The following is a 13,034-nucleotide window of genomic DNA, read 5'->3' on the forward strand; positions in this document are numbered from 1 at the left end:
TGTGTTCATTAGTCTGCACACTTTATTTCACTAAGCACCTTAATGTTTATTACTGTGCATACCTAGGCTTACGTTTCGGCATCTAATGCATGCATTTGCTACAGACATTGCCTTTTGGGGTTATATAGGACTATACACCTAATGTATCTGCTATCTGCGGTCTGTATGATTACCCCGGAATCACCAATGACTTTAGAGGTGGTCTGAACCAGGTGTTCATGTGTGTTGTCCCAATCTTTCTGTCCACTGAAGGATGAGTGTACCCTGTTTGTGACCCTTGACTTTATCCGTTTTTCATCATCTATTTGAGGGCTTTCTTAGGGACATTACAGGGTCAGCCACCGCAGAGTGGGGGCGCCATTTTCGTAGCTATCAGGGTGCCGACCCCCGCGGTAGGTAGTGGACAGGAGGGAGGGCTATTGTAAAGGGTAAGCATCTTACCTTCTTCCCTCTTTATTTCACATTGTATTTGCACAAAGGTTGTGGATTTTAAATAAGTATCAATAAAATTCAAGATTTTTAAAGGGTTATATGATTAGTATCATGTGACTAGCACGCACCCTGTTTGTGAATCACATGTGTGATTCTGCCATTTGAAAGTTCCTCCCCTGTGTATTCACACTGGATGTGGATGAGGGGCGGCGTGGCCTCTGCAGAGGATAGGGAGGAATGGTCTTGCTGTTGTTGAGTATCTGGTTGCTATGGCGCTCAGTCTGAGGGCCTCTATAGGTGGACCGAACCACACACACACACACACACACACACACACACACACACACACACACACACACACTCCTCTGTATGACGCGATGGGCACGCCTCCTAGTTGACGCGATGCCCATATTTGTGCACTTCCGGTTTCACGTCATTCATGGGGGCGGAGCCTAACTCATCATCTTGGGTCACTCACCAATGTAGACCGAACGGCACGCACACCCCCCCCTGTATGACGCGATGGGCACGCCTCCTTGTTGATGACGCGATGCCCATATTTGTACACTTCCGGTATCGCGTCATTCATGGGGGCGGAGCCTGACTCGGCTTTTTGGGCCATCTACCAATGGCAGACACTGTTGCAATACACTTTGGTGGGACAGTGTATAATGAGACGCTCTGATTGGTCTGGACTGACATGGTTTTGGATTGGATGTATTTTATTTATAAGGACGCTCTTTTTATTCTGAGACCACCCCCGGAAGAAGGATTATAACACCGAAACCTATAGGTCGGGGCTTCTCACCCTCACACCACACTTCAGGTACGTTAGTTTTGTGTGATTAGACACCCTGTGCTATTAGTTATACTTGCACTTGCAAGAATCTTGGTGGTATTATATAACAACATTGGCACAGGTAATGTCTAGCAGTCAGTGGGTTTTGAAATTATGCTGATTAATTGCTATAGATCATCCATTACCTTGGTCTCTTGGCTCACTGACTGCTCTGAATATCTGTATATGTACCAGTATGCTGTGGGGGTGCCATTTGGTGGTATTTATCACCTGTCTCTACATTTTTTAATCACTTTTTTTGCCTTATGTATTTTCTACCCAATAAAATTTATATATTCTGTTTCAACTTTAAAGCCTTTGTACAGATTCTTCTTCTCTTGTTACATTAAATTTCTGTATATGGCTTTTTCCATATGCTAATTATGGCACGAGATTTCTCGTGTGTTATGGTATTGTTTGTTAATATCTTACACCTATAGGTACAGTGCCTTGAAAAAAAATATTCATAAACCATGAACTTTTCCACTTTTTTTTTTACGCTACACCCACAAACTTAAATGTATTTAATTGGGAATTTTTGTGATATACAACACAAAGTAGCAAGTATTTGTGATGAGTAAAGAAAAGGATACAAGGTTTTCTAAATATTTTAAAAAAATATATAAATCTGAAAATTGTCACATGCATTAGTATTTAGCTCCTTGTACTCTAATGCCCCTAAATAAAATCCTGAGTGACCACTTGCCTCCAGAAGTCCCATAATTAGTAAACAGAGTACACTTGTGGGTAATTAAGCCACAATAAAGACCACAGAAATTTTGTTTGAGAACATTGGGATCAAACAGCATCAAGGATACCAAAGAACACAACAAACAGGCCAGAAATAAAATTGAGTAAAGCAGGGTTAGGTTATAAAAAAAAAAAAAAAAAAATAGTCCAAGCTCTGAACTTTTTACAGAGCAATGTTCATTCCATCATCCAAGAATTGAAGGAGTAAGGCACAACTGAAAACCTACCAAGACATGTCTGTCCACCTAAACTGACATCCCAAGCAAGAGAGCACTAATTAGAGAAGCAGCCAAGAGGCTCATCTGGTGGAGCTGTAGAGATCCACAGCTCAGGTGGGAAAATCTGTCCACAGGACAACTATTAGTTGTATACTCCACAAATCTGGCAGACTCACAAGAAAAAATAAATTTTTGAAAGCAAGCCATAAGAAAGAATAAGGCGCTTTAGTCAGAGGAGACAAAAGTAGAACTTTTTTGGCTTAATACAAAATTCTATGTGTGTCTGAAAATCAACATTGCAAATAACTCTGAAAATATCATCCCCACTCTCAAACATGGTGGTAGCATCATGCTGTCGGGATGCTTTTCTTCAGCAGAGACAGGGAAGCTGATCAGAGTTGATGGAAACATGGATGGCGCTAAATGCAGGGCAATCCTGGAAGAAAACCTGTTAGAGGCTCCAAAAGACTTGAGACTGGGGCTTAGGTTCCCTTGTAGCAGGACAATAACCATAAACATACTGCCAGAGCTACAATGGATGGTTTAGATCAGGGGTTGGGAACCTATGGCTCGTGAGCCAGATGTGGCTCTTGATGGCTACAACTGGCTCACAGACAAATCTTCTGGTTTGTAAGACGCACCTTTTTTCCCCCAAAACTGGGAGGGAAATGGGGGTGAGTCATACAAACTGCATATAGCTTACCGAAGCGGCAGTGCTGGCGCACGGTTGGCGATACTGCGGGCTTGTGGGGTGTAGGCGCCATTGATCTGTGGGCTGCTTTAAATCTTCACTGTTGACGAGATCAACTTCAAGAAAATGGCCGTGGAAGCGGTGTGTGCGTAGATAGGACTCTACAGCCATTTTCTTGAAGTCCATTGCAGCGATCTGTGCATGCGCCATGGCCATCTTCTTGAAGTCAATCTCGTTAACTGCGGGAGATGGAAAAGACATACCCCAAAAGACTTACAGCAGTAATGACAGCGAAAGGTGGTCCCACACAATATCAGCTCAAGGGGGCTGAATACAAACGCATGTCACAATTTTCAGATTTATATTTTTAAATTATTTAGACAACCATGTATCATTTCTTTTACACATCACAAATACTTGCTACTTTCTGTTGGCATATCAAATAAAATACGATTAAGTTTGTGGCTGGAATGTGAAAAAATGTGGAAAATTCAAAGGATATGGTTTTTCAAAGCACTATACATCAACAAAAGATATGTCCTTAGTTCTCCAAGATGTTTGGAATAACCTCCATGCCAAGTTCCTAAAAAAAACTGTGTGCAAGTGTACATAGAATTAATGCTTTGATGTGGATTTGAAGTCAGAGGCCAGGCAGACCAAATATTGATTTGATTTAAATTTCTCTTTTGTTCATTCACCTACATAGTGTACATTAATAAAAATAAACAACCACGAGCAGCTCTGGGTGTATATTGCTAATCACTGCCTAACTGTCCCAGGATCTAGTAGCATAGATAGAGATCTTTAGAAAAGTATTTCTAAAGATCCTTTATGATATGCTAATGAGCGCAGGGACTAATCGCAAGGGCATTAGTTCCTGCACTTATTACGTCCTCTTAGCAAGTAAGCAAACCCACAGGGGCGTATTAACATGCCACTCAATGCCCACTGCCAGCATCCTCATCAGCGAGGATACGCGTACCTGTGTCTGTTGCACCACCTCAGAACGCTGGGCATAGGGTCAGTGCGCATGATCAGAAGTCCCTGGCACTTCGTCATGTGCACTATACCAGTTTGAAGCCGGGACGCGTACACCCGGCATCATAGTGCGCATACCGGAAGTCTGAGGTCATGCACACTGAGCCAAAATCCAGCATCGGCGTGGTGGCAGCAGAGGTGAGTGCGACCATGCATCTGACGCTGTGCATTCATTAGCATTTTAGCACGCCCACAGGGGCATGCTTACGTGCTAATGGGGCCAACTAGCCAAGGGATTTAATGACCTTACTTTTTCTAAAGATCTCTTTATCTATGCTACTAGATACAGGGACGTTTAGGCAGGGATTAGCAATATTCACTCAGAACTGTTCGTGGTGCTAAGTGTATTTTGTACCTGACAGGTTCCCTTTAAAAGCATTATCTCCTGACATATTATTTGAATATCATACTTTGTAAATACTTAATCCGACTGTATGTCATAGTTTTTACCAATGTTATTTGTTTGTTTCTCTTTTTGTATATGTCTACTGTATATTATTTGTTTGATATAGCATGAAGTAATGCTATACAGCACTTTGTTTTATTGTTTTTGTTAGAACTGTTTTATGTATAAACTTTGAAAACCTAATAAAAATTATTGAATCATAAAAGCATTTTTACTTTGCACTATTTTTTCAACACCAGCCTGAAGATTTTGCAGAGTACTGAATCTGTAACCATACTAAGAGCGTAATTAAAAGGATTGTCCCAGATCTTGGAATAATAATAATAATTTGTACAATGGGATGTGTTCACAAAATTTAAAAAAAATGTTCCTGTGCTGAGATAATCTTATATATGTGCCCCTGCTATGTACTGTGTAATGGCTGTGTCTGTGTCCTCAGCCCAGGAATGGTGGTATGATCAGACCATGTCCCTGTACGGTCAGACACGACCCTTACACAGTACATCGCAGGGGCACATATATAAGATTATCTCAGCCCAGGAGATGTGGTATGATCAGACCATGTCCCTGTACGGTCAGACACGACCCTTACACAGTATATAGCAGGGGCACATATATAAGATTATCTCAGCACAGGAACACGTTTTTAAAAACGCATCCAATGGTGGAACAACCCTTTTAATAATCATCAGTTTCTTTATAAGCAAGGTCAAAATTATTTTAATGTCAGTTGCTCTTATTTTTTTATTTTTAAATCCACCATATAGTTTCCGAGATATGGTTCTTTCTATTTAGTGCTAATTTTTAAGGGGTCGGTGCTCACAGGATTCTGAGACCATAAAAATTAGCAACAACTAAAATAACACGTATCTCTAGAACCATATAGTGGATGTAAAACAAAAAAAAAACCAAACATACTCAGGGAAGCAGTGGAAACAAAAAGAGGGCAAAAACTGGAGGCATCTTTGCTGGTGACAGGTTCTCATCGTCAGTTACACAATTCTGTCAATAGAAACTTTAAGTTTTGAATTATGGACAAAATAAAACTTAAAGACCCTAATTCAACATTTGCCTTTTTTTAAGTCACTTAGTTTTTTTCTTGAGGTATTTAATGTGCCAAATTAATCAAAATGGCGCCCACGGTTTATGAATTTTGCACAAAATCATAAAAGGGGCTTTTTGTCATTAACCATTTTTGCAAGCTTGAAGAAAAAAAGTCAAAAGATGCAACTTTATGAATAACATGAAAAAGATCCCTCCGGTGGACTAAAGGGGAGTGGTGTGTAATTTTATGAATTTATAAGAAGTCGCAATTGATGAATTAGGAGGAAACATCTGAAGTCACTAGATTTTGCCCACATAACAGATAAAACAACAAAAAAATATATCAAATAAACTTTAAAAAGGCACAAATGAAATAATGAATTGGGTGCAAACAAAAAAAAGCAACACACTCAAAACGAGACAAAAAATAGGTGTAAGGCCCTGTGCGCACTGGAAAAAGGAATTTTCTTAAGAAAATTCCGCAGGCACTGAAGGATTACCGCACCCGCAAAAAAAAAAAAAAAAAGCAAAAAAAAGCACCGAAATCCGCATGCGTTTTATTGCATTTTGGTGCGTTTTTTACGCGGGTTGGTACATGTGTTTTAATGCATTAAATGCAATAAAGCACTTTGGGAAGAAAAAAAAAAAAAAAAAAAAGTAATTTCCTTCTGATATAGATAGATAGAGAAATAGATAGATAATGGATAGATAGAAGGATGGATAGATAGGATAGATAATCAATAGATTATCTATTGATTGATAGAGGACAGATCAGAGTCCCTGTGAGGACACTGCAGTTCTCATGGTCGGTAGTGTGTTCACATTACCGAGCGTGAGAAATGACCTGTGGTTACCTCTACAGGCTCGATACGAGGCTGCATTCAGTACAGTGTCAGTCGCGGCTGGATGCAAGCGTCATGGGACCTGCGTGGATTACGCCGGAGCTGTGTTGGGGGGGGGTTAATAAAGGGGTGAAAGAGGGGTCTTTTTTGTCTTTTATTTAAAATAAAGGATTTTTCGGTGTGTGTTTAGTCACTTTACTTACAGGTTAATCATGTAAGCTATCTCATAGACGCTGCCATGATAAAGCCTGGACTTAAATGGCAGCGATGCGCTGCCACTTAACTCCTTATTACCTGGATTGCACCACATCACGGCAATCTGGAAGGCACTCCGGGACTGTCGCATGATGGATGCGACAGTCCCGGGGCAGCTGCAGGCTGATATTCTCGGCTGCGGGGGGGGGGGGGGGGGGAGAGGGAGGGCAATTAACCCTGGCCCTCGCCCTCCCCAGCCTGAGAATACCGGGCCGCCGCTGTGTGTTTACCTCGGCTGGACGGTAAAAATACAGCGGAGGCCCGCGTTTTTTTTCTATATATATATATATATATATGTGTATGTATGTATGTATGTATGTATGTATGTATGTATGTATGTATGTATGTATGTATGTATGTATGTATGTATGTATGTATGTATGTATGTATGTATGTATGTATATATATATGTATATATGTATATATATATATATATATATATATATATATATATATATATATATATATATATATATATATATATATATATATATATATATATATATATATATATATATATATATATATATATATATATATATATATATATATATATATATATATATATATATATATATCCCCGTTTGATTTCTATGTGCATTCTATATGTCTGTCTGTGTGTGAGTGTGATATGTATGTGTTTACTATATGTCTGTGTCTGATGTGTGTGTTTACTCTCTGCTCCGCTTCCTCTTCCTGTCATAATGACATCACTTCCCTGCAAGACGCAGGGCAGTGATGAACATTATGTCCCGAAAAATCGCAGGGAATAACGCAGGAAAACGCAAGGAACCGCACAGAATTTGCTACCTGTGTTATTCCCCGCGGGATTTCATGATTACAGTACAGTCAATGCAATGAAATCCCACAGCTACCTGCGGAAAAGAAGTGACATGCAATTGTTTTTGATGTGGGAATCCCGCAGCAAAACATGCAGCTGTCAAAATCCACCTAGTGCGCACAGCATTTTTTTTCCCATAGCATTTGCTGGTGAATCACTGCAGAGAAGTTATGAACATTTTCTGCAGCGAAAGATGCAGCAAAACCGCAGAAAATCCGCGGCAAAAAACGGCAAGTGCGCACAGGGCTTAAAGGCAAGGATGAATTGAGGCCAATAAGCCCACTGCAGAACCTAGAGGTATTGTGCTGATAACTTTGGTCCATATGAGTTTAGATTACAGGGTACGTGGATTATACAATTTATATTTTTATAAAAGCTGTAAAATGCACAAGCAAATAGTTTTCTTACGTCCTGTATTTTCAAAGAGAACTTTGTCATTCAACCCAAGGCGCAGTTCAGGCATTCCGGATAGAAAGACTCTCATTTTAATGGACCCAACTATCTCACTTCGCAGGACATTTCCATTGGCACTCACCTAAGATAAAATGGAAAAGAACATTTTAGATTTATCATGATGCACTGTCCAATGAAGAATAAACAACAAATGGCGTTTTTCAAAACAAAAAATACTGACGTGGACTAGAAGCATGTTTAACACTTCAGCCTTGCATGCACTCTATTCAATCGATCTATGTAGATTGGATGTGCATTAGAGGTCCAATCTAGTCCTTACAGCCTACTGTGGCCCTCATCTGTAATGTGACAATGAGTGCCCATTAGAAGTACAATCTAGTCCTTACAGCCTGCTGGGAGCCTATATCGGTAATGTGACAATGTGAGTACCCATTAGAGGTCCAATCTAGTCCTTACAGGTGTTACGTCACCGCTGGAGTCTGCTTCAGCGACTTCTGCTCCAATCACCAGGCGACGCCGTGTTCCTGCCGTGGATGGTGCTGATGATAGGAGAGGAGTCGATGCCAGCGGCACCGGTGGGCGCAGGCTCCAATCATCCACTGGGCTGGGTTATCTTGGGATCTGCAGTACCGCTGGCTGACTATGGGTGGCGTGTGTCTTCCAGCTGAAGTTGCCAGCGTTCAGCTACAGCCAATGGGAAGACACCACACCCTTCTTATTCCCCCCTCCTGTCACATGACCACTGCCAGAGATGGTTCTGATTTCCTGGCTCCTGGTCCACCCTATTCTGTTTTGTGATTCCTGTGTGCTGACTTCTGTGTGTTTTCTGACTACCCTTCTGCCTGCTGCTTTTGTACCTCGCTGCCCGATCCGGATTTGATTTTGCTCCGTTTTTTGATTACGTCCTTGTCTGCTGATTCTGTCCCTGTTCTGCTATTCCTGGTTTGACCCTGCCTGACGACTACTCTCATCGGACTGCAGCCTTCCACAGGTAGTGATCTCCAGGGCCCTGTGTAATGCCAAATCCCAGTATAGGGGTTAAAGGGTTTCAGGGTTCTGGGGGTCCTGCTTGGTGAGTGGCTTCCCTCTAGTCTGTCTATTACATCCCCCTGAGTCTGTTGATCCAGGCAGGCGTTACAACAGGTTGCTTTGGGCCCACATCCGTAATGTGACAATGAGTACCCACTAAAGGTCCAATCTAGTCCTTACAGGCTGCTGTGGCTCTCATCTGTAATGTGACAAGGAGTGCCCATTAGAGGTCCAATGTAGTCCTTACAGCCTGCTGTGGGCCCACATCAGTAATGTGACAATGAGTGCCCATTAGAAATACAATGTAGTCCTTACAGCCTGCTGGGAGCCCACATCCATAATGTGACAATGTGAGTACCCATTAGAGGTCCAATCTAGTCCTTACAGGCTGCTGTGGGCCCACATAGTAATGTGACAATAGGAGTACCCATTATAGGTCCAATCTAGTCCTTACAGGCTACTATGGGCTCACATCTGCAATGTGACAAGGAGTGCCCATTAGAGGTCCAATGTAGTCCTTACAGCCTCCGGTGGGCCCACATCAGTAATGTGACAAGGAGTGCCCATTAGAAGTACAATCTAGTCCTTACATAATTATCACTAGATGCTGTGCAAGTAGCAAAAATCCAACCAATAAAATCTAAAAATCCAAAGATAGAGATGGGGGAAAATCACTACCCATTCCCTACTAACTATAAGTCTCAGAGAAAAATAGCAGAATCAGCCAAGAGTGTGCCCAAGTCCCATAAATCTAATGTAAAAGGGTTGTCTAGCCCAGTACAATAATTGGGCAAGCACTGCAGCTTACCATATCCTAAAGCTATGTGGCCACGCTGCGGAAAATGCGCGGAATTTGCCGCGGATTTTTCAAAAATCTGCAGCACAGCTACTCCCCAGCCATTTCTATGGCATTTGGAAACTGCTGTGCCCACGCTGCGGATTTTTCCGCAGCGGAAATAATGCGGATTTCATTGCGGAAAAATCAGCAGCATGTCAATTATTCCTGCGGATTTCTCCGCAGGGTCCCATATACTTACTTGCCTTGATAGCAGACACCCGAGTCACTTTCTCCGTTCGGTGTACAGCAGCGCGGTGGATCCAGGCACAGGAAGGAAGAGGTGGGCGGCGCCTGCACGAGCTCCGGTCATGTGACAGCCGGAGCTAGTTCAGGCCCGCCCACCTTCTCCTGCAGACGCTGACAGTGACACGGCCGCCGGAAAGCGAGGTGCTGCGTGATGGAGGCGAGTATGAACTCCCCGATCACTGCAGCACTTGTTCTGCATTGAGGATGCAGTGCTGAAGCCATGGTACTGTATCCTCAATGCAGAATGCCCGCACCATATCCGCAGGACATTCCGCAGCATGGAAACAGACAAATGTTGTGGTGCGGTTTCCTGGGAGCTCCTGCGGAATGTCCTGCGGATATATCCGCAGGACACTGTCCCCGTGGGCACATAGCCTTAAGGTAAAAGTTCATCTAGTTTTCTGCAGGTCACTAACTGATGGTGGCCATTAGCTGCAAGCTCAGAGCTGCAATAGGGATTGGTTTAGAATAGAACTACGAGTATAATGGGTATGGAGCAATAAGGTAACACATACATACCCTCCATTCCTAAGCCTCCCAGCCATGGAAAACCAACAGTTCTAACAAGTAGACTAGAAAGACACTTTAGAAGGCAAAATGGATCATACTATATGTAGAAAGTTTCATTTGTAATCTGCCCACCTGCTGCATAAATCTATGGAAGGCAAGGTCAGCAACTCTTAATCATCAGCCAAGATAAATTATTAGCAAAAACCTTTTCATTTCCAAAAGGACACATACGTCCCCCGCAGTCTACACATTCCTGCTCTATTACCTCGGATACAAACGCATACTAGGTCAAGCTCCAACCTAGACACAGACATATAACAGTATCCATGTATACAAAGCTGGTAATGGCCACAGCAACAGATAAGGCACGGAGGAGAGGCAGGGAACAGAGTCTTACAGCAGCTTAATACAGCACAGAAATAATATACGCTTCCACTGATCCTGACGATTCTGAGATTGTTTTTTTCTGACTAATTCTACATCAAGATAGTGAGTAATTTAGGTACAATTTTTTTTATGTTTGTGAAAATATCGAAATTTGGGCAATTTTCAGGTTTAGAATTTTTATGTTTGTAACCTCTTCCCAACCACATACCGTAGATAAAACACCAGCTCTTGCTTCGGTTTGCGCTGTTTCTCTACGGTCAGCAGACAGGCTGGGATCAGGACACCAAGGGTTCCACAAACGCCATGAGTGCAGAACGATAGTTCTGATTGGAGACCTCATCAGGACATGACTAGTTTCAGCATAACACCTTATTCAAGGAGGTCACCAAACCTTTAGATAAATTCCATCAGGGGTGTAGTTTTCAATATGGGGTCACATGTGAGGAGTTTCCATTGTTTAATTACTATACATCAGGGGCTCTGCAAACGTGACATGGTGTGCGCTATCGATTCTAGACAATTTTGTGCCAAAAGTCAAATTATGCATGGCAGGGCTCGGAAGGGATGGAGCACTATTTCAATTTTGGAACACAAAATTGTCTGGAATAGAGGACGCCATGTAGAGTCTGGAGAGCCCAGAGGTGCCTAGACAGTGGAGCTCCCCCACAAGTGACCCTATTTCAGAAACGAATGAAAAAAGTCCATGGAGCCTCTGTTAGGAGTCTTGACACGGAAAATAGCCAGATATAGCCGAGAAGGACCTAGCCAAGGAGTGGCTCTTATTAGGAAACCACCATATTAAGTGGCCCTTTTAGTCTATATCGAACTCTTGATGAGTTTAAAAGATATGACAATTGTTTAAAGATATGAGTTTAAAGATATGAGTTTAAAGATATGACAATCCCTGATCTCCCAGAGATAAGTGATTGTTTTGTCTTATTTCAGAAACTAGACCCATCAAGAAATGTATGTAGATAAAAATAATTTCATAATACTGAACCGTGAAGATTAAAAAATACATTTTTACTACAAAAATGTTGCTTTATCACAATTTTTTTTTCCTTTTTTCAAGAGTAAAGGGGGCTTTACACACTACGACATCGCCAATGCGTTGTCGTTGGGGACACGGAATTTGTGACGCACATCCGGCCGCATTAGCGATGCCGTTGCGTGTGACACCTATGAGCGATTTTGCATCATCGCAAAAACGTGCAAAATCGCTCATCAGTGACATGGGGGTCCATTCTCAAATATCGTTACTGCTGCAGTAACGAAGTTGTTCCTCGTTCCTGTGGCAGCACACATCGCTCCGTGTGACGCCGCAGGAACGAGGAAGCTCTTCTTACCTGCCTCTCGGCCACAATGCGGAAGGAAAGAGGTGGGCGGGATGTTACGTCCCGCTCAACTCCGCCCCTCCCCTGCTATTGGGCGACGGTTCAGTGACGCTGATGTCGCTGTGACGCTGAACGAACCGCCCCCTTAGAAAGGAGGCGGTTCGCCGGTCAGAGCGACGTCGCAGGCAGGTATGTGTGACAGCTCTGGGCGATGTTGTGCGCCACGGGCAGTGATTTGCCCGTGTCGCACAACTGATGGGGGCGGGTACCCACACTAGCGATATCGGTACAGATATCGCAGTGTGTAAAGTTGCCTTAAGAACAGAAAATAGTCCAATAATATTGTTGTGCAATTTCTCCTGAGTACAGAGATACCTCATATGTCGTGGAAAACTACTGCTTGGGCGCACGGCAAAGGTCAGAAGGGAAGGAGCGCCATTTGAATTTTGGAGTAAAAATTGTTGAATTGATAGTGGACTCCATGTTGAGTTTGCATAGCCACTGATGTGCCTAAAAAGTGGAAACTCCCCACATGTGTTGGAAAGTAGACCCCCCCCCTAAGGAATTTATCTACATGTGTGGTGAGCAATTGGAACCCATAGTGCTTCACAGAATTTCATATTGTTGAGCCTTGACTATGAAAACATACACACGTGGTCAAAATTGTTGGTCCCCCTCATTTAGTGAAAGAAAAACCCACAATGGTCACAGAAATAACTTGACTCTGACAAAAGTAATAATAAATAATATATTTATGAAAATGAACAAATGAAAGTCAGACATTGCTTTTCAACCATGATTCCACAGAATTTAAAAAAAAATAAATAAAATAAATAAAAAAACTCATGAAATACGCCTGGACAGAAATGATGGTACCCCTGAAAATAATGTAACAAAAGGGACATGTTCAATCAAGGTGTG

General features: G+C 42.3%; 1 protein-coding gene across 1 annotated transcript in view; it reads right to left on the bottom strand.

Annotated features, from left to right (window-relative positions):
* Positions 1–13,034, bottom strand: part of LOC142315639 (AP-1 complex subunit mu-1) — a 127,987-nt gene that overhangs the window by 79,618 nt on the left and 35,335 nt on the right. Inside the window, exon 6 of the mRNA XM_075352562.1 lies at positions 7,764–7,890. Coding sequence (XP_075208677.1) covers positions 7,764–7,890 — 127 coding nt within the window. The remainder of the gene's footprint in view (positions 1–7,763; positions 7,891–13,034) is intronic.

The sequence above is a fragment of the Anomaloglossus baeobatrachus genome, chromosome 1 (assembly GCF_048569485.1).
Source record: "Anomaloglossus baeobatrachus isolate aAnoBae1 chromosome 1, aAnoBae1.hap1, whole genome shotgun sequence".
Classification (NCBI taxonomy): Eukaryota; Metazoa; Chordata; class Amphibia; order Anura; family Aromobatidae; genus Anomaloglossus; species Anomaloglossus baeobatrachus.